Source organism: Scatophagus argus, chromosome 3, assembly GCF_020382885.2.
Source record: "Scatophagus argus isolate fScaArg1 chromosome 3, fScaArg1.pri, whole genome shotgun sequence".
NCBI lineage: Eukaryota > Metazoa > Chordata > Actinopteri > Scatophagidae > Scatophagus > Scatophagus argus.
Window position 1 is genome coordinate 5,111,740 of NC_058495.1, and position 27,515 is coordinate 5,139,254.

General features: G+C 41.1%; 1 protein-coding gene across 8 annotated transcripts in view; it reads left to right on the top strand.

Annotated features, from left to right (window-relative positions):
* The window catches only part of eif4g3a (eukaryotic translation initiation factor 4 gamma, 3a), a 48,707-nt gene that overhangs the window by 3,239 nt on the left and 17,953 nt on the right, over nt 1-27,515 (top strand). Inside the window, exons 2-12 of one of the 8 annotated variants that reach the window (XM_046382572.1) lie at nt 5,651-5,714; nt 9,976-10,140; nt 12,449-12,541; nt 13,524-13,556; nt 18,779-18,958; nt 21,117-21,228; nt 21,432-21,592; nt 22,413-22,547; nt 23,809-23,956; nt 24,600-25,364; nt 27,419-27,507. In XM_046382572.1, the coding sequence (XP_046238528.1) occupies nt 5,651-5,714; nt 9,976-10,140; nt 12,449-12,541; nt 13,524-13,556; nt 18,779-18,958; nt 21,117-21,228; nt 21,432-21,592; nt 22,413-22,547; nt 23,809-23,956; nt 24,600-25,364; nt 27,419-27,507 (1,945 nt within the window). The remainder of the gene's footprint in view (nt 1-5,650; nt 5,715-9,975; nt 10,141-12,448; nt 12,542-13,523; nt 13,557-18,778; nt 18,959-21,116; nt 21,229-21,431; nt 21,593-22,412; nt 22,548-23,808; nt 23,957-24,599; nt 25,365-27,418; nt 27,508-27,515) is intronic. The other 7 variants (XM_046382579.1, XM_046382586.1, XM_046382593.1 and 4 more) reach the window with 7 other exon arrangements.

A 27,515-nucleotide genomic window follows, 5' to 3' on the forward strand; every position in this document is an offset into this window, starting at 1 on the left:
GAATTGGGTCACATTGAATGTTCATTTGTTAAATGTCTTATACTGCAAAAAGTCCGATTTTTTTTTAAAAAATATTTTTTATTTTTTGCGTTACATAACCATCTGTGCAGTAGGTGGGAGTTAACAGAGAGGATAAACTGTTCCGACATCAAATGAGTGAATTTGAAGGAAAATTACACGAGTTTCCTTTGTCTTGGGACCTCTGTGTAATTTCCAAGATCTCTTTGATAGTCCCTCCTGGCGCCCCGTTTAGACATCACTGCACTAGACTGCACTGCAATTGATTTTCATATCTACATGAAAACAGATCCCCTGAGTGTCGCCACTTGTCTGACCTCTCACACTCTCGACCTCTGAGGTTAGGGGTGTGGGAGCATGTTGCTCTCTGTCTAGGTTTGGCTCCTGGTGTATGGGAATTCCCACTTGGAAGATGTTGGCGTGTGCTTTTGTGCGGTCGAGAGAAGGACAGGGGTTCAGAGAAGCAGGGTGGTGAGGCATGCATATGTGCAGTGGGGAGGGGGGCAGTTTGTTTCTGTTCCTGGTTGCCAGAGAAACACGCAGCGCATGCGTCTGCTGCTGCACTTGTCAGACAATGGCGGTGCTGCTTAGCATTCAGAGCAAGAGGCCAAGGTGGCGCTTCCCACCATCTGCCAACAAAAGCCTAGGTCACCCAGCCTGCTTCAGCCCTCCCTCATTTCCTTCCATCCCCCCACAGCTCACCTCACGCCACTGCTGGCCCAGCTGAGAAAACTGAGGGCTTCTCCCTACTTTTCCCCTGCTCATCTCCCTGGCACCTCCTCCAACCCCTCAGCTTTCACAGTACAGTACTTTCATCTTAAAAGGCCCGCTCCCTCACAACTTTGAGTGTTTTTTTTCCAGATCTTTTTTCTTCTCTTTAGACAAAAGAATGACAGCGTTTGTCAGTAAAATGAACAATGTAATCTGACCGCCAGGCATGCGGTCACAGCTACTGTTAGTTATCAGACATGCAGCTACGCAATGTATGTGCCCAGCTGGCAGTTCGCACAGCACAGTAATCCTGTATTTCAGGACAGGTGTGTGCAGCCTACATGAGAAGATACTCTCATGAGCATACTCGCTGTGGGTTGTTATAAATAAACTGCTGAGTTGTTATGAGCCAGCATGCAGGACTGTTCTTTCCAGTGAGGGAGTGGTCTCTTGAAGAAGACATTCGGCATGCTGTCACTGTGCTCTCCAATTTTTAAAAAAATATATATATATATAAAAAATATCTGAAGTCACATTTACTTGTTATTTTGCATGATTTTTCCTCCATCTTGAGCGAACACCCTTTTTCACGCTAGGAAACGCGTTTTCAATACAAACAGTCATTGTTGATCATCTTCTGATTTTAGTCACGTTGCCTTCAGCTGTTCTTACAATATTGTGTATTTACAATGAAGTCTGTGTCTGGTGATCCATCCCACCCACACTGTGAGAATGTTCATATCCACTTGTCAGCAAGAGGTGTTACCACCTTTGCCAATACAGCATTCATGCTCATGTCAGTGCAAGAATTTTTTTTTGCATTTTGCATAATAAACCCTCATTCCCAAAAAGTTGGAACACTGCAGAAACCATAAAAAAACAATATAATCATTTGCAGTCATGTAGTAATATTTAATTGATTAAATTTAATTTAATTTAAATGATCATGTGATTAACAAAGTGGTGAACCTTGCACCGTCCTTGCTTGTGAGCAGTTGACCTTTTCTTGGATGTCCCTTTCATACCCTGCCATGCTATCACCTGTTTACCTGTGGAATCAGGTTCATGGTAATGCTGGTGAAGTTCAGTGCTGCTTGAGTTTTAAACATAAACCGGTAACCGAGTTATTATGTATACCTCGTTGCTGTTTCTGACTGCTGTCCCGGGTCTCCCTGACACACCTGATCTTGGCAGAGTTTCACAGATACACAGGAGAATGTACAATCTTATACATGTTAGTGGAGTTTTGTCCAAGAAATATACCACTGAATGTTCTCATGTCTCTTTTTAAATGGATCATTAGACCATCATTTGTCGCAATGGTGGCAACAGGCTCAACCTATGGAGATGAAAACCCTGTTACGACCAGTTTTCTAATAAATGGCAGAAGCTGAGTCTGTACAGTTCATGGTAGTTGTCTTAAACTTTGGAAGTATTTTTCCTCTCCCTGTTATCTTCCTTTTGTTGTGATCAGAGGAATTTTGGTGTTTGAAACCCAAAATGACTGAAAGAACATGTAGCAGTAATGTTATTTTCATTGGGCGAGGTATAATTTTTATTTAATTATTTATTTTTTTTGATACATCTACCTCTTTTGAAGTACAAAGCGACCCATTTGTGTAATTTTAAATCCAAACATGATCTGTACTGTAGAACCCCAGAACCATTGTTGCTTAAGGTCAGGCTAGTTAGCACAGAGTCCACCAGCCAATCACCTGCCGTTCATACTGTAGTGAAAGAGCAGTCTCAGCAACAGCAGGCTGTCAGTGAGAGCTTTGTGAGCTCTGCTTTTATCCAACTGCGTTTGTTCGTGTGAGTGTGTGTGTATGAGTGTGTGTGAGAGAGAGTGGCCAGTGGGACAGCAGGGAGAAGGAGGGTTTGTGTCTGCACCATCTGGGCCGTCTCCACTCACTTCCTGTGCCTCCACTCTCTGAACTCACTGCAGCGAGATTTTCAGGTAGCCCGTGTCGTTCAAAGGAGAAGTGATATTTGAAATGCATGCCATATTTAGGTGTCACAACACTTCCTGCTGTGCCAAAGAAATTGTGTTTCTTGTTATGTACCAGTGCGGACATTATTTAGCTCATATTTGGGCTGTTAAGTCAGCAAGAAAAAAGCTCACCTCTTCGGTATTTCATGTGATTTATTCAATGGTGAGCTTGCTGACTACACAGCTGTGTTTTATTAATTTATTCAGTAACGGCAGATTATGGTTTATTGAGCTGTGTCATTGTATCATCTTCCTGATCACACCCGTGCTGTTTGTAAGACTGTACTTCCTCCTACCTTCCCCTTCCTTTCCCACGTACACAGAACACATTAATGGCTTTACAGTAAGCTAACGCTGAGGCAGAAACTACAGCAGCTTTTCCATCCTAAGTGATACTTGGAGGACATTGTAGGGTCAAGGATCAGAGGAGGAGTGGCTGAAGCTGCTTTGTGGTCTTCGTAGAGAGAAAGAGTCAGCGTGGGCTTCAGACCCAGATTTTACCTGTTAACAAAAAACTACATGGCAGTCTGGTCTTGCTATAGGAGGTAAGAACCCCATGTGACTGTGGTCAGTGTCTTCAGACCTTCATTGTGCTTGAATAGCTGGCATCTTAGAGGTGTAGTTTGTTTAGAATTATGTATCTTCAATCCCCCCTCATCTGCACACTGCATCTCTTTTCGGTCTCTGCAAGCGCCAAATATGAATCACTCACCATTGGTGTAATTTTGTCCAGTTGGATGTTGCACATTATATTTCAGCCACACTGACTCTCTTATTCCCTGGAGCCGTATCCCTGTTGTAAGCCGTTAAGTTGACATTGTGCTTGCGCTCTCTCCTCAAGCAGAAAATTAATTGAGATCAAGCTAATGAATAATGTCTAATTAGTGCGGTCAGCCACTTTCATGGTTGTGTCTGATATATGCAGTCGGGCTTGGCGTAAAAGCGACTGCATCCATCTGGTTACCTGGCCGTCCACATGAAGGGCTTGACATAGATGATGTTTTACCTCAGTGGGATCACCTGAACCTGACTGTGCATCAATGTTCACACTAATATCAGAGCTCTGGTATATTTTTACCACTGGCAGTTATTCTTTAAACTAGTACAGGAAGTTGTGGTGAAATGACATCTTTTCCTACATTCACACAAGTTGCTTTTAATACCAAGATAATGGTCTGAAGCAAGCTCATTTTAAGGCACAGAAATACAAATTTACTTTGCAAGTTGCCCAGGAGGAAAACCAACTGTTACCTCACCAGGTCTGTGTCAAAAAAAAAAAAAGTTTGTAATTGGATATTGTTGTCAAATTTCTCTCCTACCTTATGGCATTACATGTACCACTGTAAGACTTTTCACATAGTGAAATGTAATGTGCCAGCCAGTGAATGACGTTTTTCTCTTTCGTACTACTTCCGCTTTCGGCACATCAAAACAAAAGATAAAAAATGTTGTGTTGCCCATAGCACATTTTTATTGTGCTTCCCCTCACCTCGTCATGTCAGTGTGAAGAGACTGAGCCTCTAATTACTCCTTTAATTTCTGTGTGCACTGTGCGTGTGGGGATAGGCGTGTTGTTTTTTTTCCAAATTCCCCAACAATCAAACCGATAATGTTTCCTGCTGTGCTTCAGTTTTCTGAATCACAGCCCCCTTTTTAAACGAATCTTTTCTTTGCTTATCTCCCTCTTGTGTTGTTGGTTACATGTAGCAGTGCTGGTAGGGTGCCAAGTGATATGACTGCCCCTGCAGGCAAGAGGGGAATAAAGGAGGAGGTTTTAAGGAGCCAGCTTACTCTGTCAGAACAGCTTTTGGGATAACTTCGCACTGTTTCTCTAACTTTATAAAACAGACCATCCAGCATTCACACCAGCTTTGCACCGTCAGCCGTGCAGTTGTTTGAACTTCTCTCTCAGTTCTCGTCTTTTCATTTCTTTGAAGTATTTGTGGCACTCTATGTGAATAACACTAAGAATGTCTTCTCTGAGAAACAATAATCCCAATAACTAGAAACATTTTTGGTTTCTAACGTGGTCGTGTAACATGTCGTACTTCTTGTATAACCAGCCCTAGGGGAAAGGGAGGCACTATTTGGGTGAAAGGAAGAAAGCCAGACATTCAGTTTCCCATAAACCATGTGACCAGCAGTGAGTGTGAGTCTGTCTGTCACAGACAACTGCCTGAGCAGGTTACTAACCACGGGGTTTCTTTCTTTTATGTGGCTATTCCTTCTTTTGTCATAGGAGTATTTTGAATTTTTTTGTTACATGTTTCAGAGGCCTTAAAGAAAGTTCTGTTCGGTTGTGGTGTCTATTTAAATGATGCACAGCAGTAATAAAGTCATCATTAGGTTTTTGCAAGTGTTGTGACAACAGGGTTTTATTTGACTTCATTTTCATCTTTCTGCCTTCAGTTTAAGTAAAGATAAGTAATATTGGATATTTATTATTTTGTAGTCATCTGATCTTCTACTCTTTTCTGTTCCCTTGCCAGAACTGCTCCGGAAATCCATGTCAGATTTTCCCTTTAACACTTGCAGAATGGTGAAGGTACATAGTGTGCTCTGAGAGATGGGGCATTTGGGTGGGGAGGAGTGGTTGGGGGATCCTTGAAATCAAACTATGCAGGCGTTAGGGTTTTTGAGGAGAGCCCTCTTGATCTGAATGGGATAAATGTTTTGCATATAAACACTGTAGGGTTCCTTCTGCAGAAGGAAGTTATTTCAGCAGAGTTGCCAGTCTTAGCTAAATCAGGACATATATATACTTGTTAAAATTTCTGTTTGTGGTCGGCAATATTTAGACTTAAACATTTTTCACGTGCTTGCCTAAAATATGACAGTCTTACCCGTTGAGGTGTTCAACTGTTATATACTTGGAAACTTGTTTTTAACCTGCAGTTTCTTTAGTTTTCTTCCTTAATGCACCTTTTCTAGAATCCCACGGGTTCAGCCATCACTGGACGAACGAATCTTCCCCACACCGCCTACAGTCTACAACGTGAGTCACTGCACATACATATCCACCCTTTATGCTGCCGTGCATACAGAAAATGCACATGCCAGGTGCAGACACACACACATGTAAGACTGTAAAATGTAGCTGTATATACTTTGAACAAGACTGTACCAAAATATGTCGCCACATTATTAGGTACACATGGCTAAAACTAATGCAGTTTTTATGCAACACCACCTCCATAAAGGTTACAGTATTCAGATAATTTTGGAGGCTATTATTTATTGTGGCACTGTTGAACTGTGTTGCGTGTTACTGAGGGACAAAATTATTCAATAATATAAACTGTTCTCTCATAACATTACAACCAGAGATTGACATTAAAGGCATGCAATTCCGGATGTGTTTGGTGCTGGTTGTAAACACACCATTCAAAGTTGTGGTAAGCGAACAGGATAGTGTGTTATTGAGGCTCGTTCCGAATTCATCAAATGTCAACTCTTTTGCTTGGTTGGTGGTCAGGTGTGCAAAACACTAGAAAAACAATAAAATACTGGCAGAGGGTTGGGTTCTGCAGATAGACACCACCACCACCACACACTTCTTGTGGGTCGCAAGTGCAGACTGGGATTGGTGCAGGGATTTTTATTTATTTATTTTTTTGTATGAATCTATTCATTGTTTTTAGGACAAGCCACTCAGCACTTTCAATAACCACAATTTTGTTATTCGGAGATTAGGTGTTTAATATGATTAAAATTAATTCTGGTGTCTTACAATTTACTGAGAGGGCTTAGTTTTGAAACAGTTTTAAATGTATATGACCACTGTAAAACACTCAAATTAAGACTGCATAAAATGTATTGCACTACAGTCATCGAATACTCCGCTCCGATAAGGTTGTGCGTAAAGCTCCTTTTGCATGAAAACATGACCGATTAAGACAGAAGATGCACAAAGAGTTGCTTCTTATTGCATAAGTGATGTTGGGGTGTAGAAGATTAATTGAAAAGATAAAAACTAAACTGAAAAAACGTAGCAGGAGAAGAACTATCTCTGCAGTGGACAAAAATAGTTTTGTCTAATCAATTCAAATTCCCAGTGCTAAATTCTAATTTTACTATACATTGTATGTGTGAATGTAAGAGAGATTAGATATCCCCACAGCTTTCATCATCAGAATCATCCTTTCTCAGCTGGTTTCTCTGCTCTATGAAAGCTGGCCTCTGAAAGGCTTCCAACATGCTACAACTTGAAGGCTGGGACTGGATCAAAGACTAGGATAGGAGCAGACCTCAGCTGTACTTTCAGCAGGTCTGACAAAGTCTGATTCTTAAGACTCGCTGGTCACTTTTGATCTGCTCACAATCAGCTGCAGAAGCAGGATGTGCACAGGACGAGGTCATCAACATGGAGTGTGTCTATGAGGCCTTGGCCAAGATGATGGATGACCAGCCAGGAGTGTGTGTTTTTTTTGTTGTTGTTGTTTTTTTCCCTTGCACAATATTGGGGTGCTGGTGCAGCTCATGGGTTACCTGTTGCTCCCTCTTCTTCTGGGGAGAGGGGAATGATTTGGGCAGCAGCAACAACAGCCATGTATTTATTGAGGAAGGAGATCAGATGATTGAAAGTGTTGTTTTAATCATTAGATTTTTTTTCTCTTTTGTGATTTTCTCTTTTTTTTTTTTGGCTTATCAAAGGAGACATTCAGCCCTTAGTATTTCACATAGAACCAGCAGGCCTTTGCCTTCGATATTTCATTTATGTCACTGAGACCACTAAACTTCACAAGGCAATGGACCTAACAAAGGAGTTGTGGGGTCATAGTGTCACATTGCAGTGAGTTTAAAAATGCACCTGTTTCCTCCAAAGAAGAGTATGACCTTCAGGTGTACCTAATAAACTGCGAAGTGAATGTATATTGAGTTTAAATATACCACAGCATGAACATTGTGTCACGACTTGTGTAATTAGGATTTTTTTCTAACACCGAGCAATGGATAGTTAGATTTGTGTAAACAAATTGCTGCAGCAACTTGAATAGGTTTTATAGGCACAGTCTAATCATTGGTAGTTTTTTTAAAGGAGAAAATGTGCTTGTTAAAACATAATGCTGTGGTTGGACCGCAGGAGGTCTGCTGTGGAAATGTGTCGCTTCATGAGACCGCCGTCTGCTTCACAAGTTAATTACCTGTATCAGGTCTTTGTCATAATAATATTCATATTATCCTTGTGTTTTTAACCTTCTTGGTGCGTCGACATGTGAGTTAGGGGCTTCAGGTAGACGGTTAGTTTTGGTCTAAGAAAAGATTAAAATCTTGATTTTTATGCTGTCCTTGGTTGAACTTTGGGGCCATTTATCGTCTTGTCCTCAGTGACCAGCCACACCTAGTGCATTTCCCTAAAGACAAAAACAAGCCCAGAATGGCATCCTCTCTTCCTCTGAGGCTCTTGTCATGACAGTCACCCTTTACAGGTAGACAATATGGTGTGCAGCGATTCATGTTGAGCCCTGCTGTTTGCAGACCCTCAGTGGTCTGCTGCATCATTCTGAACTTTTGTTTGATGAGCCAAATCTACCTGAGGGGCATTTATTTGTTAGAGGCTCTTTGTAGACTTTGTAAGATCCTGATAGTGACTATCCTAACATTCAAAGCACAGATACCTCTGTGTTTATTGTTGCACATCTTGTAAATGAGCATTTACAGCAGAAATTAGAAGATAGGAATATCGATTTCTTTTTTCACTTCACATTTTCTCAATTTTTTTTTTCTCACACAAAACGAACTGACAAGATAAATACAGTTGTCTTCCTCAGTGTTTACATTGTAGGTGGTCATTTGTGGGAAAATATTGGCTCATCTGATTGTTAACTCCTTGGTGCTTTGACTTTTGTAGAACATCTGCCTTTTACAAATAAGGCAGGATACCTTAGAGTCTCCTCTTTGATTATTTGACACCATGAAGATGTTTCCAGGGATTGTTGTGAAATATGGAGATACAGTAAGCAGCACATTGCACAAGAAAAGTCACTGTATTTCTTTTGAAGATAGGCTATTGAGCTGTGAGCTTATTTATCCACAGCTTATCCACTGTAATGCAACAGCTCTGAAAACATTACAGGGTTTTATGAGACTTTCTAGCTCTGAAAGTTCTTTTTAATGGTCAGGTGGCAACAATGATGACATTAGTGGAAATAAACCGTGCCAGTAGCATGAAGCATTTGCTCTGTGCAGTGGATGTGGGGTTTGAACACTGTTTTTCCCTTCGCCTCATGTACAGCTCCTATACAGCCGCTTGCCTCCCCTCCCCCATCCCATCACTCTGTATGTCCTCAGAATCAGTCACTCGCCTGAAGCGGAGAAGGCCCCTCCCCTGGCAACAGCAGCTAGATTAGTTGCTTTATCCCAGGTCATCTGAGGGAAGTGGGCCACACAGAGAAGATGGAGGGATGCAGGAGGGATTGGTACTATAGAAGCCATATGGAATATTCCCTGCAGAACCTGGCCAATTTAAATATAATACAATTTGGAAATGTTAGTTTTTAATTGTTAGTTTTGCTTTTTCAGCTGTAATGACCAAGTTGTATAGAAGGAGGGAGCGAGTGAAAGAGAGAGAGAGGGGAAAAAAAAGCCCTGGAGAGAAAAGCCCAGCTTTCCAGTCTGTCTCGGTGTCTGCCTCCTGCTCTCTTCCTGCAGTATTCTGTCTCATTCCCTGGTGTTTCAGGCCGCCTGCTGCAGCAACAAGCAGCACTTGCAGTGGTGCCAGCCCATAGCTGCAGCAGCCAAGGCCCATCCTGCCACACCACAGGCTAAGAGCTGAGTCAAATCTCACGTTTTCCTGATCCTGCTCGCTTGTCTGGTGCCTGCCCTGAACCTTTTGTCGACCCATATCGGCAAGGCTTGTTTAGCATGACTCAGTTGTATCTATTGTACCAGGTGCACTCTGTTTATCACAAATTTGTGGAAATGTAATATGATTACTTGACACAGTCTTTCCATATGAGGCCCAGGCATTCTCGCACAGCAACGTTGACCACAGCAGACAGAGACGAGGCCAGTCTTGGCCAATCCCAGCATGCATCAACGCCCGTGCACAGTACAAGTCTTCACCTCTGCACCAGTACAGGGTCTAATCCTAGAGCTTGAGCGCTTAATTTACATTCCTCAGCAGGCAGGAAGACTAATGACCTGTGGAATCTTGCCACTGCTGTTACTCCCCTACATCAGTGTGTCTGTGTGCGTCAGTCTGTCATAACATCCCTTTGTGTATCTGTCTAACCTTACGGTTTTATGTAATACAGATACCCAGGCATGCTGCTCCTTACCCTGCTCACGACATCACAAAGGGACACCCTAGCTTGGCGGGCACCCCGCCCGGTCATGCCCACTCCCCGGCGCTCTCTCAGGTATCAGTACCCACAGCTTCCCCATATCGCTACCCTAAGGGCTGGGAGGCAGGTGGAGGGGTGAGTCTGTCACTGTGTCCGCCGTCATCCTCTCTGCATATTCATGTTCAGTCTGTTCATTTGTCTGCTTTCTCTCTGACTTCAATTATGACAGGGCAACAGTTCAACGCTAATATATAATTTCTCAATATTGTCACATCATGACAGAATTTCACAAAGATATTGTGGTTTATATGTCTAAATTAATGATATTGAGTTGTTTTTTAGTTTGCTCTTCGTTCTTTTAATTTGTCACATTTTTGAACACTTGAGAATAAGTTCTTGTGGAATGTGGAGTTTTTGTTCTTGGTAAATTTTTTGTTCTTCTTATTGGGTGACAATTTAAACATTTTGACAGTATTTGATTTGAATACTTAAATTGTAACACATTTATTTTAAGATAATCCTTTGAAAATATATATACAGTATAGTAGTCCGTATCATCTACCCATAACCTTTATCTTTTTTCACTTTAGCTTTTAAAATGTTTTATTTCCCTGTTTTCCCCTTTTTTCTTTTTAACTACTTTCCTAATGCAGCAGTAAGCTGTGTGTGCATGTATGTGATGTTTCTAATGAAGTTCGAATAGAACAGTCTCAGCCCTGGTACCTGGCCAGGACAAACTTGCAACTACTGTGTTCTTTATATGGCACCTGAGAAAGATCAGAAGGGGGCAAGCCCAGCATGCCTGTGACACAGGGGATAAACAAATGTGACCCATATCCATGAAGGCTATAAGGGGAAAAATGGGTTTGAACTCGTAACCTTCTTGAAGTGAGGTTGCGGTTCTAACTGCCAAATGACCGAATAGAGCCAGATCTGTGAGCCTGCGGCTGAAAGAGGTCCCTTTTCAAGTTCCAACAGTGATTTAGATGGATTTAAGCAAGATTATGTAATGAATTAAAATTTCAAATGCTTTGGGGTTAAGTGAGGGTTAAATATATGTTAGAAATCAAACTGAGATTTCAGGATCAAAACATAACAAATAAATCAGGGCTCAGTATAATAAGAGGAAAAATTCACTCATGTTACCCTTTTTCTTACCTTTGGTTTAGACAGCATTACATCCTCAGGTTATACCTTTTTTGTGGGAGGAAAAATCATGAATAAATATAGTCAAACAGGTACATCTATGTAAAGGGTAATGGCTTAATCATTAAGCATAGATTTATTCACTGTCAGACAGTGCCAGTGCTGCTGTGGCTGCTCTCGCTGCTCTCGCTCAAAAGAATGTTGACTCCATGACACAGCCTTTCTGGCATTATGGGGCTTCCAAGGAATCTGGTCATTCCTCTTTACTGTTAAAGCCTAATGGCCTGCTACTTCACCCTGAAGAAGCGCTACTCCTCACCAATCACGTATAGGTCTTGTCAGCCAGCTCAAACTTAAATGTTCACTACCCTACCAGCAAGCAGCATGAAGAAGAGAAAGCACATCTACTTAAAGCCACCTCTGCCTAGCTCCACTGCACACATTATGAAGAATAAAGAAACACAGGGTTTGCAGTCCTTGAGGGTACCAATTATCTTTGCACAGTACATAAACCCCAATTGAAAACATTTTCTCCCGTCCAAAATAAGTTGATGTTGTGATGTCTGGTTTATGGTTAAGATTGCAGTTGTTCTGTGAAAATGCCTTCGTGAAATGACTAGTGATTAACTGTTGCACAAAAGGGATTGACCAGTGTTTTTTTCAGGGATACAGTTACTGATTAATAACCAAGGAGAATCATAACTGATAATTGTTTATGATAGACTTTACTAGTGTTAAAATTTGGAATACCTAGTAATGGAATATTTACCCAAATACTTAAATACAATTTTGAAGTGCTTTTACTAGATTATTTTCATTTTCTAATTTTTGGTTTTACTCCACTACATTTGTGAAGTGAATATTGTACTACATGACTTGTTGCATTGCAGTTGCATAGCAGATTAATACAAAATGAAAATCAACTATTGTGAACACTTATTATCACAGATAAACTTCCCAGCAGTATGCTCCAGTCGGAAAATGCCTTCGTCTTTGCCCATCTGTGGCACAAGTAGCCTTCAGTGTTGATAGTCTGTTACTCATGACATGTAACCAGTCAGATAGTGTTGTGGACGAGACATTGAGTGAGACAACAGACAGAGAAAGGTGCCTGCATCTGAGCCAAAGTAGCACATTTTAAATTAATTTATTGGCATCTGATCAAAAAAAAAAAAAAAACACAAAGATGCCAGTAATTGTAAATCCTGAATACTGAAGCTTTCTAATGCACACTTCCTGTTCTGTATGTGATGAAGCGTCTCCTTCTCTGTCTCTTTCCTTTTTGTCTTTTTGACAGTCTCCATACAACCCTGGACAAAATGCTGGTTCTGCACCTTTAGTGTACTCTGCCCAGACACAGCCAATGAATGCACAGCCACAAAGTCGCCCGGTGAGTGTACTTCTGGTCTTAAGTTTACATTGTGCTTGCCTCCTTCTACACAGGAATTTGTGTGTTTGACTGTAGCATTTTCAGTGAGGCAGTGATGGAGGGGATGTAGAAGTCAAACAGAGCTGTACAAATGTTGAATGATCTCAGTCTGCTCATGGTAATGACTTAGTCACTTACCTAGGCTGTTTTTGTTTGTAAATTTGTATCTCTTTAAGGGCTCATTATAGGCTTGCTGTGGTTGGTGGTGCTGTACTACTAGTGGCATATGAGACCTTTGTTACACCACCATCTACGTTTAGGAATGTAATGTAAAAGTTTAAAGGTCGTTTCCTATGTTGTTGTTATCTTACTTAGGTTAAAATATCTGTTCGTGTAAATTTTGTGTAAAGTCAGCTCTGCTCTGGCTTATATTGTTTGCTTATTGCAGCCTAAGGAGAGCCAATTAAAGATACCTTTTGTGAAAAATTCTTTCACAGAAAGCTTAGTAAAAAATGGAAATTGTATTTACTTTGCCAGCATTCTCAGTACACATACACGTAGTCAACATTATTTATTAATCTTGCCTGGCTCCTGCCCAGCCCCCATCAGTAGAGCAAAGCTAACCAGACCTCGGTCAGTGGAAATCATTTTAATTCCACTACCGCATCTTTCAGAGCCTACAAATTAGATTCTTTCCTCTGTTTGTCCTCATAATATCTACTTTGTCCTGATGCAGTTAAACCAACATATCTTGTGCTTGAAGCAAGCTATTATTTGCTAATACACACTTTGAGCTGAATCTGAGAGCCGCATCATGTGTCATGTGTCTTTTAAAGGCTGGTTGCTCTGCAGTTTGGTACTGTATTTTTCGAGCATCTGCCTACATCGCTCATCTTATCTCTGTTTCTCTCTTATGCTCTTTCTCCCCCCCCCCCCCCCCCCCCCCCGCTTTGCCATCACTGCTTCCAATCTCCTTGCTGGACCTCTCCTCCCTCCCCACCAGTTTGCCACGGGCCCTCGACCAACCCACCATCAGGTAATTTACCCCTGCTGAATGCCCCTCCTGCTCCCTCTTTCGCATCATCATCATCATCAAAGCAGTTTGCTGGTGCCTGCTGGCAAAGGGCTGTTTGTGGGGCGTCTCCTATTCTTTCCAAAAAAAAAAAAAATCTGATTTTGAAACCCTTCAGGTATCTTGGATGCAGTTAAAGAGGTTTTAATTATCATGGGATTTTCCTGTATGCTCGTATGTAATCAAGCTATCCAGGCAGGTGCACAGAACTGTTTCCTGACAGGTGTGTTTGTGCACTGTTCATGTTTATTTTTTTGGTGAGTTTTTTCCAAGAATCGAATTGGTTTTTAATTGTTTTTTATCAGGTTTAGATGTAATGAAGCTTGTGGGTGTCCTCGGCTTGAGCACTGAGCAGAACAAGGATGTATCCTATGAATTTGATTCTCCCAGTCTTCCTTACAGTCTTCTATATTTCTCTGAATGACAATGAGCCATTTATAATGACAGACTCATGATCTTCAAGAACAATTAGAATTATTTTTAGATGAAATAAGTAACTTGTCAGGGTTATTATACTGTGTGATGTTTGTTTATCAAACAAGCTATAGGGAGCCTCCTGAACAGCTCTTCCATTTTATTATAAATTATAAATATATATTATATTATTAGAAATGTCAAATGGCAATTTAATATATGAAGCCTTGTGGTGCTACAGGGGTGCCTCGGCCTGCAACTCATATTCTCCAGATGTAAGAGAACATGCTTAGGTTTTACAGACCCAAAAAACACATCATCATCATCCTTTTTTTGTTTTGTTTTGTTTTTGATAAAAATGTCCCACTAAAATCATGACTCCTTTATGTCCAATATGTCAAAATAGTTGCAATGTCAATTTTATTTTTCAAATTGTTCAGTCCTATTTCAAAATTTATTTTGATTTTAATTTTTCTTCTTTTATTTTCAAGCCATTAGTATTAAGTGTTGTAGGGACATTATATGCAATCAGGCTCATATTCAAGAATATTTTGCTGTTGTTTCAGATAAGTTTGTGCCAAAAAACAATACAAACAGGGACGCCGTTATTTCCGTGCTTGCATAGCTCAGTGTGTCAGACTCTTTTCAGTGACAACGCCCTCTTGAGATCATGGTCTCGTTCGTTTTCAGTAATTACAGTAAGGTAGTGCAATTAAATTGGCTGTTTTATTGTTTTTGTTTTATTTCATTGATTTATTTTTTGGGTGGATGCTTCATGGACTACATTTTGTCTGATCCACATCTCAGTGCTCGTCGGAAACATGCATAATCAAAGGGTAGTCACTGATTTTCAAGATAAAATGCGACTAAGTGATAAGAGATTGCAGTTAGGTGTCAGGTAGGCTTTAGTCACTGACCTGCTGTGTTCGTAGCTAGCACCTGTGTAGATTACACTCTGGATCCTGTTAGGCGGTTGACACCAGTCTCATTAGAATATGAAGGCCATATTAATGTGTTCACGTCTGGCAGTGCAGTATTTATGGGGTCATTTGTGTGCTAACTTGTGGATGCTAAGTGTCTTAGACATGTCTGGGTGCTGACATTCAGTACATATGACTACCTGTTGTGTTTGTTGATTCATGCTGTAATGATTCATGTAGCTGTGTACTTACTGATGTGTTATTCACACACCAGGTCCCCACGATGCACCTTGTGTAAATTGTTGTCCTGACATCCTCACCTTCTGGATGTGTCTGCGTGGACAAATTTTTACAGGCTGTTAAGAGTATGGTGTCAAAGTGTGTCGGGTGTGTTTGCCAACATAAGCATGTACACACACACACACACACACACACACACACACACACACAAAAGTGCATGCTCTGGCTGTTACAAACTGGTGCTGGGACCTCTTGTGTCGCCACGGAAGTGGAGTCAGAAAGCAGATGAAGCTGAACAGTGGCCTTTTATACCAGTGGATAAAACAGCCATTGTCCCCCTGAAATGCACTCAATGCACAGTAAAGGGTGCAGGGAGATCCGAAAATTAATGCATTTGACCAAAATGTAAGTCTGTCTCCAAACAAGGATCATCATTATTTTGTTGTTTTACTCCACTCATCAGTGTAACTGACTTCCTTGGATTTCAAACACAGCTATTGTGTGTGTTTGTGAACCTGTGGAAATTAATTACCGTTAAAACAGACAGCTGTTGTTTCCTTCAGAAACTGTTCAGAGTGTAAATGACTCGATTAATCTGCATTTTACCCATGAGTGTGTCCTCTGTGATGCTTCTATGATGGTGGAAATTGTATTAATAAATTGTGCCATTTTATTTCAACTTCACCGTGATGCCAGAGAAAAGATAGGAATGATAAAGAGAAGTTCAAAAATGTTGAAATGGTTAAAGTCAGAATCAAGTTCAGTGTGTCCTACTTAATCATTTTTCCTTTGTGAAAACATCAACCTACCCCTCCCATGTTTTTACCAGAAAACATTTATTCCATCCATATGTGCCAGCCAAACTGCCAGGGCTCCCTAAAATAGTAGGGTATCTTTGACCCTCTCTGGCCTGTCTTCAGCATCATTTCTGTGGCTCAGTCATTGTCACAGGTGAGAGCAGGTGAGTCCCACTGGGGCTGGAAAACCCCAAATGGGCAAAGAACAAGGTAGGCTGTTGCACAGGTTCAGGCAGCACGATTTGTGAAAGGATACCCCGTGAATTAAGGTGTGTTTGGGTGAGAGAGGCATATGTGTCAAATGCCCCCCATTGGTCAGTGATAAAAGAACCAGGTTTGGGTTATTTTAGCCAGTCAGAGTGGCACAGGAAAAGGTACCGTACAGGTATGAGGAAGTAATTCGGTACTTTCCTGTCTTGATGTGTGTGAGTGTAGGATTGCCTGCTTATTTTTGTATTGAGGCTTCACTCTCCCATTGGCTTTTCTCTTTTTCCTGCTTTCAATACTCAAGGGAGGATTCAGGCCCATCCAGGTAACATTTACCTCTGTGTCAAAAGTCTCTGCAGACCTGCATGGCATGATGAGGATTGCCCTTAAATGATCCCTCCTAACGTTTAACCCTGCACTCCCTCTCATCTTCACTACACTGTATGAATCAGCAGAGAGGCCTTTTGTCATTATCCCTGTGCCCTCTCTTTTTATCTGTAGAGGGAGAGGGTCATTACTGAACTTCTAAGCTCATAATTTTGTCATTTTTGGTTCATTCATGACACATCTTTAATTAGCTTGCTCAGTTAAATGGACAGCATGCGGAATGAAAGACACTGTATACTCCTCCCTAAAATAAGTGTTTTGTTTTGTGTTTTTTTCTTTTTTTTATTGTTCCTTTTATGTCCATGTGATAAGAAAGTGTCTGTTACCTGTTGGAAATATGTTATGTCAGATGATTTCAGTGTTGTTGGGAGCCCACTTTTTGTTTCTTTGATTGTTTTAAGTTACAGAACACTTTTGTTGACAGTGTTTGGAAGATCCATTTCAAGAGGGACAAAATACTCACGTTCCACTTGCTTACTTGACGTTTGATGCTCTGAAGTTCTTGATGTTAGCCAAAGAAACAAGTTAAATGTTTTTCCTCCTTGAAAAGATGTGACACCCTTTGATAATTTTTTGGAATATGCTCACTGGATTTCGTGTTTAGCACTCCACTGAGAATCCCATTGTTTAAACGCAAACTCCTGTTCTAATTCAGTGTTTAAAAGTTGTTTTTTTTTTTTTTTTTTCTGTTGAGTCATATTTCTTGCTTTGCCAGCAATTTAAGTGAGGCTGCTTCGGGTAGCTGGTAATGAACAGTTTCCTGGTTGTTTCCCAGATTTCCACAGGCCCATTTACAATAAAGCCATTGAACCTGATTTATTATATTAAAGGTGATTTCCCTCCTGGGTATTTTTAGACTGTTTTACAGCATTGTTTATTCTGCTTGTGTCTGCTGGAGCACACTGTGACTGCGGTATTGGGTATTCCCAGCTTGAGCTGTAGTTGTTTAGAAGTCGGTCACAGCTGTTGGTAGTGGTCTTTCTTCAGACCTGTCCAAAAACAAAGCCTGTCCAATATTCAACTTTAAACTGATGGTGACATGTGCTGTATAGAAGCCACTGTATCTGCAGTCACTGCAAGTGTATTTTGTGTGCTCTGCGATGCGCAAAAAAAGTCTGTATTACAAGGTTGGTCTGGCTGCCAGGACACAAAATGAAGAATTGGAGTTTTTTGTTTTGTTTTTAATTCAAGTCTGGAGAATTTTACAGTGCAGTCAGACTGGAAATAAAATGCTTCAAAGTAGGAAAATATCAGAAACAAGTAAAGAAATTTACGCTTTGGCTAATCCCTCTGAAGTTTTCTGTAGGAAACATTAATCGTGTCTGTCTATGCCAGTAACGTCTGGCCTGCTCTGCTTTGTAAAAAGAACTCTAAACTTGTTTCTTATCCAACCATAGGAAAAATGAGTTTTGTTTTTTTTTGTTTGTTTTTTTTTTTTTATATATATATAAATGATTAACTGATTGACTTTATACATGATTAAAAACCAATTATCAATCGCAATACTTTCCTCACAAGTCTGCTCCTGCAGTTGTCACAGTGTTCATAAATTAGATGAATCACAGACAAACTAAAAAAATAAAAGTATAGAGAAATCCACTTTAATTTACACCTTTTAATACAGGTATTCGGGTTGCCATGGTGCAAAGAAAATTCTGGTCAAGATACCACAAAAGTCTCTTGACAGGCGAGCCAGACTCCATTCAGACAGTGAAATGTTTCCAGATCTGATTATAAATAATCCCCTCTTTTATATATGAACCTTGCGAAGGTTTCTGTGAAGATTGTGAATCTCTTGAAGGATTAAGACGGCTCACTTTGTGGTACATTGAGAACGTGCTATGGCGTTATTTTCCTTTTTTTGCTTTTATTTTTTCTCAATGTGAATTCTTTAATCAGGCTTTTAAAGCTTTTGTTAAGTTGATTAGATGATTGTTGGAGGAAATATTCATTCAGGTTTGGAGATGTTTAGTAAAGCAATTCATGGAGGAGATTATGTGTTGTTGTAGAAGCATTTACAGAAGTATAAAAGTGTGCAAGTCTGCCTTTTAAATTTTTAAATCCGTCTCCCATCTCTCAGAATGGTTTTAATGTGATCTGCAGCAATGATTAGAGTTCAGAGATTTACATATATATGTGTATATATAACATGCTGAAACGAGACTGTTGCCACTGGGATAATACTTAATGTCTCTCATGTTCTCTCATGTGTTGCTTTCAGTTTTTCCAGAGGACCCAGATGCAGACTGCGAGGCCCTCCATCCCTACAAACACACCCTCCATACGGCCTGGCTCACAGACTCCCACAGCGGCTGTCTACCCCACTAACCAACCACTCATGATGACCATGACACCCATGCCTTTCCTTTCCCCACAGGCTTCACAGTACTACATCCCACAGGTGATACAGATAAACTGAACTTAAAATTCCATTTGAAGCTGTCAGTCTATACCTCAGTTCCCTCTATAGTTATTTAGGCCCATATGCTTTCTATTGAGCAATTTTACTTTTTTTTTTTTTATTTTAAATTGTCATAGAGAATGGATTCTGAACATCAGAATTATACTTGGTATTAGATTCATGTCAAACAAAAAGGTTTAGATTTTCTTTTTGCTTCAGAAGTTGAGGTCTTTTTTTTCTTTTAGTAAGTGAATACTGAGTAAAGGTTTGTTTACTCCAGCTGGTACTGGTTAGATTAAAGCGATTAAAGGAATAATTTTTGGAATTCCTCTTATTTGCCTTTTTTTTTTCCTAGAGTTGAATGAGAAGATTAATACCACACTCATGTCTGCCTGTTTACATATGAAGGTGCAGCCAGCCTCTGGTCAGCTTACCTTAGCAAAAGACTGGAAACAGGGAAACCCCTAGGCTCCAGAAAGTTACTGGCCAAGAAACGGAACATTAGCCCACCTTAAAACCACAGTGTGCCATGTTTAGATTTCAGTTAATTTAGAAATTAGGTAGGTAAAAAAAGGTGGATTAATCAGCTTTAGAGATTCTGGTAGGCAGACAGACAGAGCCAGGCTAGCTGTTTTTACTGTTTCCAAAATGTTGAAATATTTCTTTGATAAAATGGAGGAACCTTTTTTGTTATCTAGTTATGCCTCCACATTAGATATATAAAATCATTTTTATGCATACCTTATCATAACATAACATTATCCTTTGTCTTAAGTGAAAATGCCTTGTAAATGCTACAGTCTATTAATAACCAGGCTATACCTCGCCAGTGATGGAGTTACGACATTGGTGTGGGTGTTTACCCGTTGGCCTGTGCTCTTTCAGAATGAGTAGGCAGGAATGTAAGTTACTTACTGTAACTCCAGATTCTTTGAGTGAACCCTTGAAGGCTATCGCTAGCGGATTGATCCCCTACTAATGCTGCCCTGAAGCCTTTAAGTCTATGCTCACTTACTTTGTGGCAGGGCTTCAGTCTCACCTTGTGTAAAAGTTATGTTGAGGCCAGACATGTAGCTCTAAGAAACAACTTTTTCATCAGATAATTAAAAGAACTGTTGGGGCCCACAGCTGTGCCTCTGCTCATAGAATTAGGACTTAGGGTACGTAGCAAACATTCTCTTTCTTATAGATTTCCCTCTCTAATGTTGCCAGTGAGATAAAGCCAATGGTGGATATGGTCCATATCCCACTGGGTCTGCCCGGTCCTCACAAACACAAACATACACCCACTTGTGAGAAATCAATATCCAGGCCATACCTTGCCAACGGGTCACAGCACAATGTTGCATCACAGAGCATCATATGTGTACAGGTGGCACAGAGACGGCACGATACCTGATACTCACCACAAGGAAGTGAAATGGGAAAGCAATATGAAACATACTGCTGAGATGAAGCAGAGATGGTGCTTACACACTGTAACAGTCCAGTACAGAAGAGAGTAGGAGAGAAAACAGCTCTCCAAGTGCCGTAAGGCAAGAGGGAGAGGGCACAGTTAAGGGACCCCAAACAACAATCATTCTGACCAAACACTCAACAGTGAGTCATCAACCTTCTGCAGACAGAAACAAATGAAAAAGCAGGAGAAGCTAGTAGGTAATTAGAATAATTTCTCCTTCAAATTAAAGATCTTTATGTATGAGTGCAAAGTATTAGTGTGGGAAAATCTTGCATTTACATTTTGTGACTCAGTCATAGCTTATAACAATGTCATCTGATCTGCTACTTTAGTACCCTCCAAGAGCAAATATCAAAAAGTTGTTGATGAACATTCAATATCCAGGAATTCACATTATAGATACTACCACTAAGTATCCGTGACGAACAGTCTGACCACAGTAAAGCACATTGGCTGTACGCTCTGCAGACACATACTAGGTTTTGACTTAGTCCTGTTTTGTTTTCGAGTGAATACAAAGAAATACTCTGTGGTTGCAGCTGGTGCTGGTTAGATGTGACTGATTAGTAGAAATGCAGTTCATGACACTGTTGTGGGCATCCAAAATCCCACAGAAGGATTTTTTAAACAGACTAAATCTCTGCCTCATCCTCATTGATGATGTGTTAATGTGTCTCTCTCTGTCCTCCTTACTCGCAGTATCGCCACAGTACGCCCTACGTGGGACCTCCTCAGCAGTATTCTGTACAGCCTCCAGGGTCTGGCACCTTCTATCCTGGTCCAGGGCCAGGGGAGTATCCTGCCCCATATCGTGAGTTATTAATCCAACACAGACATGTGTCAAATTACTATTCCCACAGCCACATCACATTAAAAATCTGAATTCAAACGGTAACACACACGAACACACACAAACTATCAGCCTAGTGTATCCCCAAAGCAGGGCATGCGTCAGTGTCTTACTAACATGCATTTTCTTCTGTTTTGTTTTTGTTTCCTTGCAAACTCTTTCAGATCCCCTCAGGTACCACCCACCTGTTTCACCCTCTGTTCCTGCTCCCGTTCCCACTGCTGGGCCACCCTACTACCCAGGACAGACTGTGTACCCCCCCTCACCCCCAATCATAGTGCCTACACCACCGCAACCTCCACCAGCCAAGCGCGAGAAGAAAACAGTGAGTATCTTAGTAGTTCCTTTTATTTCTCCAGTGGCAGTATTTGGTATTAATTGTGGGGTTATTGTACAAATTGAATAGAAAACAATGTAATCTTTTAAATTTTCCTTCATGATTGTGGAATGACTACACATTCACACCCAAAGACACACACAGAAGTGTAGTAAATCTCCCTGTAACTTCTCCTACAATCACTTTCTGTTTTTACGATTGACAAAATGTATGTATTGAGATTGTGAATTAATGGGCCGCCACTTTCTTCTTAAAATTTGAAATCATCAGATAAAGGCAAGAAGTGTAACATCTGAAAAAACTACGTGACATTTTGGTTTTGTGAAATACAACACGCAAAGGCCATGTAACATAGAGAGTTTACGCTCTGCTGTCTCTGGCAAAGTACTTGTTTACCCCAATGTCAGTGACCTGTTTTCTTACCCTTAGCACCAATGTTTAAGGTGGAATTATACTCGAAACTAAATTGAATGTTATGTAAGTGCACTGACACAACACTATTATAATTCTTTTAACAACTGTGTAAAGATATAATGTCCAAAAGAAGTCACATGAAAATCCTGAGGGTCAAATTACTATGTGCAAATTTTGTTCATCTTTGCACTTTTCACGTGTATCCGAACTTGGTGGGTTCACCTTCCTTAATAATAACATGATAGTTTTTTCATTTGGAATAGAATTCCCTGTTTTCTTTCTAATTTTGTTGGTGTATAATGCCTGTGATTGAACAGCGTGCATTTAATATGGCTGAGGCAGGGTTGCTCTAAGACTTGGGCGCTTTAGTGAGGTCTGTTTTTTTGCGCCATTGTCCTCCCAGATCCGTATCCGTGACCCCAATCAAGGTGGCAGGGATATCACAGAGGAGATCATGGCAGGTGGTTCAGGGAGCAGGAACTCAACACCTCCTGTCGGTTGCCCCTCCTCTACCCCTACACCACCACAGGTAAGGCTCTCTTGACTCCCTTAACCACCATTTGCATACAGTAGTTACAGTTGAGGCAGCGAAGCCTTAAGGGTGGCTGATTAGACTGCAGCTTTAGCTGAGGAGAGAGGCGGCATCTCATGTTGCTTGGTAGCTCTGTCCTCTAATCCTTTCTGCTCTCCACCGTTTGTGACAGAAAGGACATGGCCACCGTGTGCTTGGTAATTTACTTGGTCACCTTGCCCTATCATAAGAAATTCATGGTGGTTCTCTGTCCAGAACATGCATGTTGTTTATTGCTCAGGAACTGCATTAAAAAACATTATCTGAAGAGGATTAATTCATCATAGCTTTATAAATGTGGTTGAGTGATTATGAGTGACGAGTCTTGGTTTTGTCTTATGTTCCTGAATTCCTGGAACTATTGAAGCCATTTTTTTAGAATAATAATGACAAAGAGTCATTTCATTAACATCACATGTTTTGTACAAATATTTTTCTTTTCACAGTTAATTGCGTTAACAGCTGTTTTAATATTACACCTGCTTCCCTCCTATCACTGTTTCTATTCACTCACTATCTTTTACAGTAGATTGCATATGTACTGTGTGTATTCTCCTACTCCTTCTACAGAATCCACTCAGTCTCTTTTCCAATCCCTTTAAAAAAATTATAGTTTGTATTTTAGTGTATTACTTAGATGGATTCAGTGAGGTTCTGTGGCTCTAACACAGAGGACCTGGCATTGGAGCTCCTAAACAAATAGATAGAATAGAAAGCAGCAGGGCTCTGAAAACAACTAAATCAACGGCACTGCAATAAATGAAACATACCAAGTCCAAATAAGATAGCGTTCTTGGATTCTGCAGAAGGACGTTGTGACTTCTTTCTCCCTGTGTCCTCCTGTGGATGTTAACAGTGTCTTTCCTCTCTTTCTCTGTCTCTTTGTGCCCCTTTTGGTTTTATTTCTTTGTGTATATTGCCCCTTTTCCTCTGTCCTTTTCTCTGCATTGTTCTGAGCCATTCTCCTCCTCCTGCCATTCCTCCCACATTGATCTTCATTTGTGGTCTTGTCCTCCATTGTTGTCCTCTTAATCTAACCATACACCATTGGACTCCTTATTTCCGCTTAATCCTGCATTTGGGCTTGTTCGTTTATTTTTCTTTGCTTGTTTATGTCCATGCTTGCCTACATCTCTGTGCCTGTTTTTCTGGTTTTCTGTGTTGCTAGTTTTTATGGCCGCACCCTCATTATCCTCACATTTTCTACCTCAAATCGCAGCAGCTGAGCAGCAGCCAGACTCCAGAGCAGCAGCCACAGTCGCAGCCTCCTCAGCCACAGCAGGCCCATCCTGGAAGTTACACGTTGGAGCCGCCGCAGCCGCAGCAGCCACTGACAACTGGGGCTTCAGATACCAAACCAGGGCCAGGTCGGTACCAACGTCCCTTTCTTTGTTTAAAATGTATCCACAACTGAAATTGTGAAAATATAACATAAACTCTCAAGTAAATTAGACTGATATGTTTTATTGCTGTGTCATTGCCTCTTATGTCAGCCACTGCCCCCCTCATGTGGAGCAACAACCCCAGTAACGCTCCACCAAGAGAAAAACAGTGATTGCCAAACACATCTTATCTGTTGCTTTTCTTTTCCCAAAGCAGGCTGCACACTGAATGCTTTCACTTTCGTTTCAGTCACAAGTGGGAGTGTAGTGTTACCTGCACCCCATGCTTTTCCAATAACATTCTAACAAGAACTAGTTAGTACATGTTTTTAAACCAGTTCTACCTTTGTGTAGATTTTTTTTTTTTTTTCATCTTTAATTTTTGGACAGCAGTGCTAAAATACTAAACTCCTTTGTCTGGTTTGTTGAGCCTGGGGCTGTCACAAGCATAAATGTAGATAGTATACTTGTATTGTGACCTGTTTTTTTTTTTTACTTTGGAATCTAAAATCGTCATACTTTCCAACAAAAAGCATATTGGCTATATTTAAATTTAGCCATCTGTCCATCCAAGCGTCTTTACATACATTATGTTTAATGTTACCTTATTGCTTGTTAATCTTAACAGATGATGCGCCAAAACTGGAGCCTGCTGTCCAGAAGTCTTCCTCACCTGGACTCGTACAGCCTGAAGCCCCTGAGGAGCGACTTGAGGCCAACGCTCCTGTAACTGAGCCCTGTTCTACTGTTGAACCTGCCTCAGTGGGCGCCCCTGCCACTCTGCCGCTTTCAGTGGCCAACAAAAGTGAACGGCCCTCAGTCAGGGAGTCCACTGCTTCAGCCTCTTCTCCCTCCCCCTCAGCTGGGGAGCAGAAACCTTCTTTGGCGCCACCTCAGACTCCCATCACAGACAAGCCTCTTTCAGATGCCCCACGAACTCCAGCTGCCTCGCCAGTACCAGCTCCCAAGGCTTTGAACGGCCTTGCGGACTCTGGGACCGAGCTAGACACCCCAGCTCATGAGCCTTCTCTTCTATCCACAGCTACACTCCAGCCCCAGGCCTCAGCTTCTGCTTACAGAGAGGCTTCCTCTTCTGAAGCTTTGCCCTCTGACGTGAGGCCAGAGGTGCCCATTGCTGCTGCGCTCACCCCTATGGCACCTGTGGCTGTTGTTCCAGTCACCCTGACCTCAAGCCCTGCCCCAGCTTTGCCAGTTATGCTCCCCCCCGGCCTTCCGCCTCTAGTGCAGGCCACAACAGAGGCCGACGAGCTGAGCAAGTCCTTAGACAGTAAAGACCTTGTCCACAGAGTAGGAACAGAGGCACATGCAGGCATTTCTGACAGCAAAACAGACTCCCAGCAACAAGCACTCACCAGGAAGAGTCCCACTACAGGTAGCACTATCAGATGTACACTATGCACTACACTGTTGTGGATAAAAGAATTTATATTAACAATATTATCATGAGAGAAAATTATGTAAATCATGTAATCATAATTAAGTGAATGAATAGTGAAAAAGCAACCAGTCGAAGTGATAAAAGACACAAGGTCAGACATGCAGATGTCATAAAGAGACCCAACATTGTACTTTGCACTTTACGACAGTGGCAAAGAAAAACTGCTTTTTGGCAGACAGAAACCCTGGAGCAGACCCTGGCTCCAGGTGGGTGGCCAACTGCCTTGGTTGAGTTTGGTTGGGTTTGTTGGGTTGGGGGGGGGGGCAGGATGGGCACAGACAGTGATGCGTAACAACAACAATAATAACAGAAATACTGGAACTGTAGCTAATAGTCATGATATCTAAAGTAACCGCTGTAGTAATTATCATATAGAAATATGACCAGGTATGGTGGTAGCAGTTGGTGCTAAACAGGATCACGGCAGGAGGTGGTACCACAATCCATGGTAACCTGTGAGACGAGAAATCACAAAGACTCTGGGAAAGAGGTCAAGTTAGTAACATGCATTAATGGAACATGGCTATGTACAGAAGTATGAGGGAGAGGAGGAGAGAGAAGCTCAGTGTGTCATGGGAGGTCATTAAAAAAGGTCTTAAAGTCATTACTACTGAGGGTTAGAGGAATACAAAGCTCAACAGAGCAATGGCTCTCTGTCAGCCTGGCTACAGAGCTGAAGAGAAACCTGGGGCTGTTCTTACTTTGCTCTATTGATGCTGAGTAATAGGCTGCTCTCGTATTGCATATGGCCTTCCTATATCATTTAAGGCTATCTTACCAGACCAAATGAGATTCTTCCAGTTTTGTGGAATTCCATTTCCTTTCTAGTTTTTGTGAGGTTTGCTTTAATATGTGGATCTGAGTGATATACATTTTCCAGGGTAGGTGGGAAACACTAATCAGCTATGAAGTTTAGGCTTTGGATTGATTAATAGGCTTGAATCAAAAATGGCTGCTCCAATTTACACCATATTATTATATGTGTATTATTAACATAATATGTGCTATTGTCATCACCAGTATATTGTGACACCACTAACTGCAGCTACTGTGGCATTTCAGCCACACCTTATAAATGTTGTAACCCCATCACCAACCAGTGCTTTGCAATTTGCAGCTCTCAAATGTGATGAGAAGGAAGTGGGTAGACACACTCAATAGGTACTTCCATCATCAGCTCTGGACAAAGCAAAGTGCTAAATTCTTTTTGTGATTCATTACTTTGCCTAAACCACAAAATGGCTCTATCAGGCACAGGGGTGTATTATAAAGACCCATACAGCACACACTGTGGATGATTTACCATCCTCTCTCAAAAATACTGGAAACTGTGAAATCCCCGAAGTTTATTTTCACATTTTTGGTATTTGTATTTACCTAGGAAAAAACCCCTGTAGGTGGTCGTGTAGCTAAGAGTCTGCAGAGCAGCATCTGACAGGTAGAACTCGAAAATCTCAGCAGCATTTGTATACTGACTTGTCTCTCGGGCTGCACACCTGTTACTGTGATTAAAATAGGATCAAAGAGGGGCGCGTCAATAGTGCCTAATGCATGTTGAGCTTTATTTATGCTGTTGTTCTTGTTCTCCATTCAGTATTAGATTCAGCAAACCATTTTTAGCTTATATGCTTTATGTTTGATCTCACTGCAGAATGAGAGAATGAGATTCACCTGTGTCAAAGTCAGAGAAATGTCATGTCTTCTAGACTTTTGTAATCTTTACTAATGTGTTCTTATTAGTTTTATTAGTTCATTTCATGTTCTTGCTTTGTACAAGTTAGAACACAATTTATGACTATTATTTGCCCACAACTACGGTGACTCATTGTAATCAGAAACTGAACCTTTTCTCATTTACTCCTCTTGCTGTTCTGCCATTTAGTATTTGCGTCTTAAACCCAAAATTCACTTTTAAATCCATTGCATTTGTGTTGAATTCTGACTGGCTGCAGCTAATTGCATGCTTCTGTATTTGTATTTCCCTGCAGTGAATCAGACTGCTTCTGCTATACCAAAGACCTGGAGGAAACCAAATGAAGGGATCTCTGCTGGAGATGCACCTCAAAAGGAAGACGAGGTAAGACA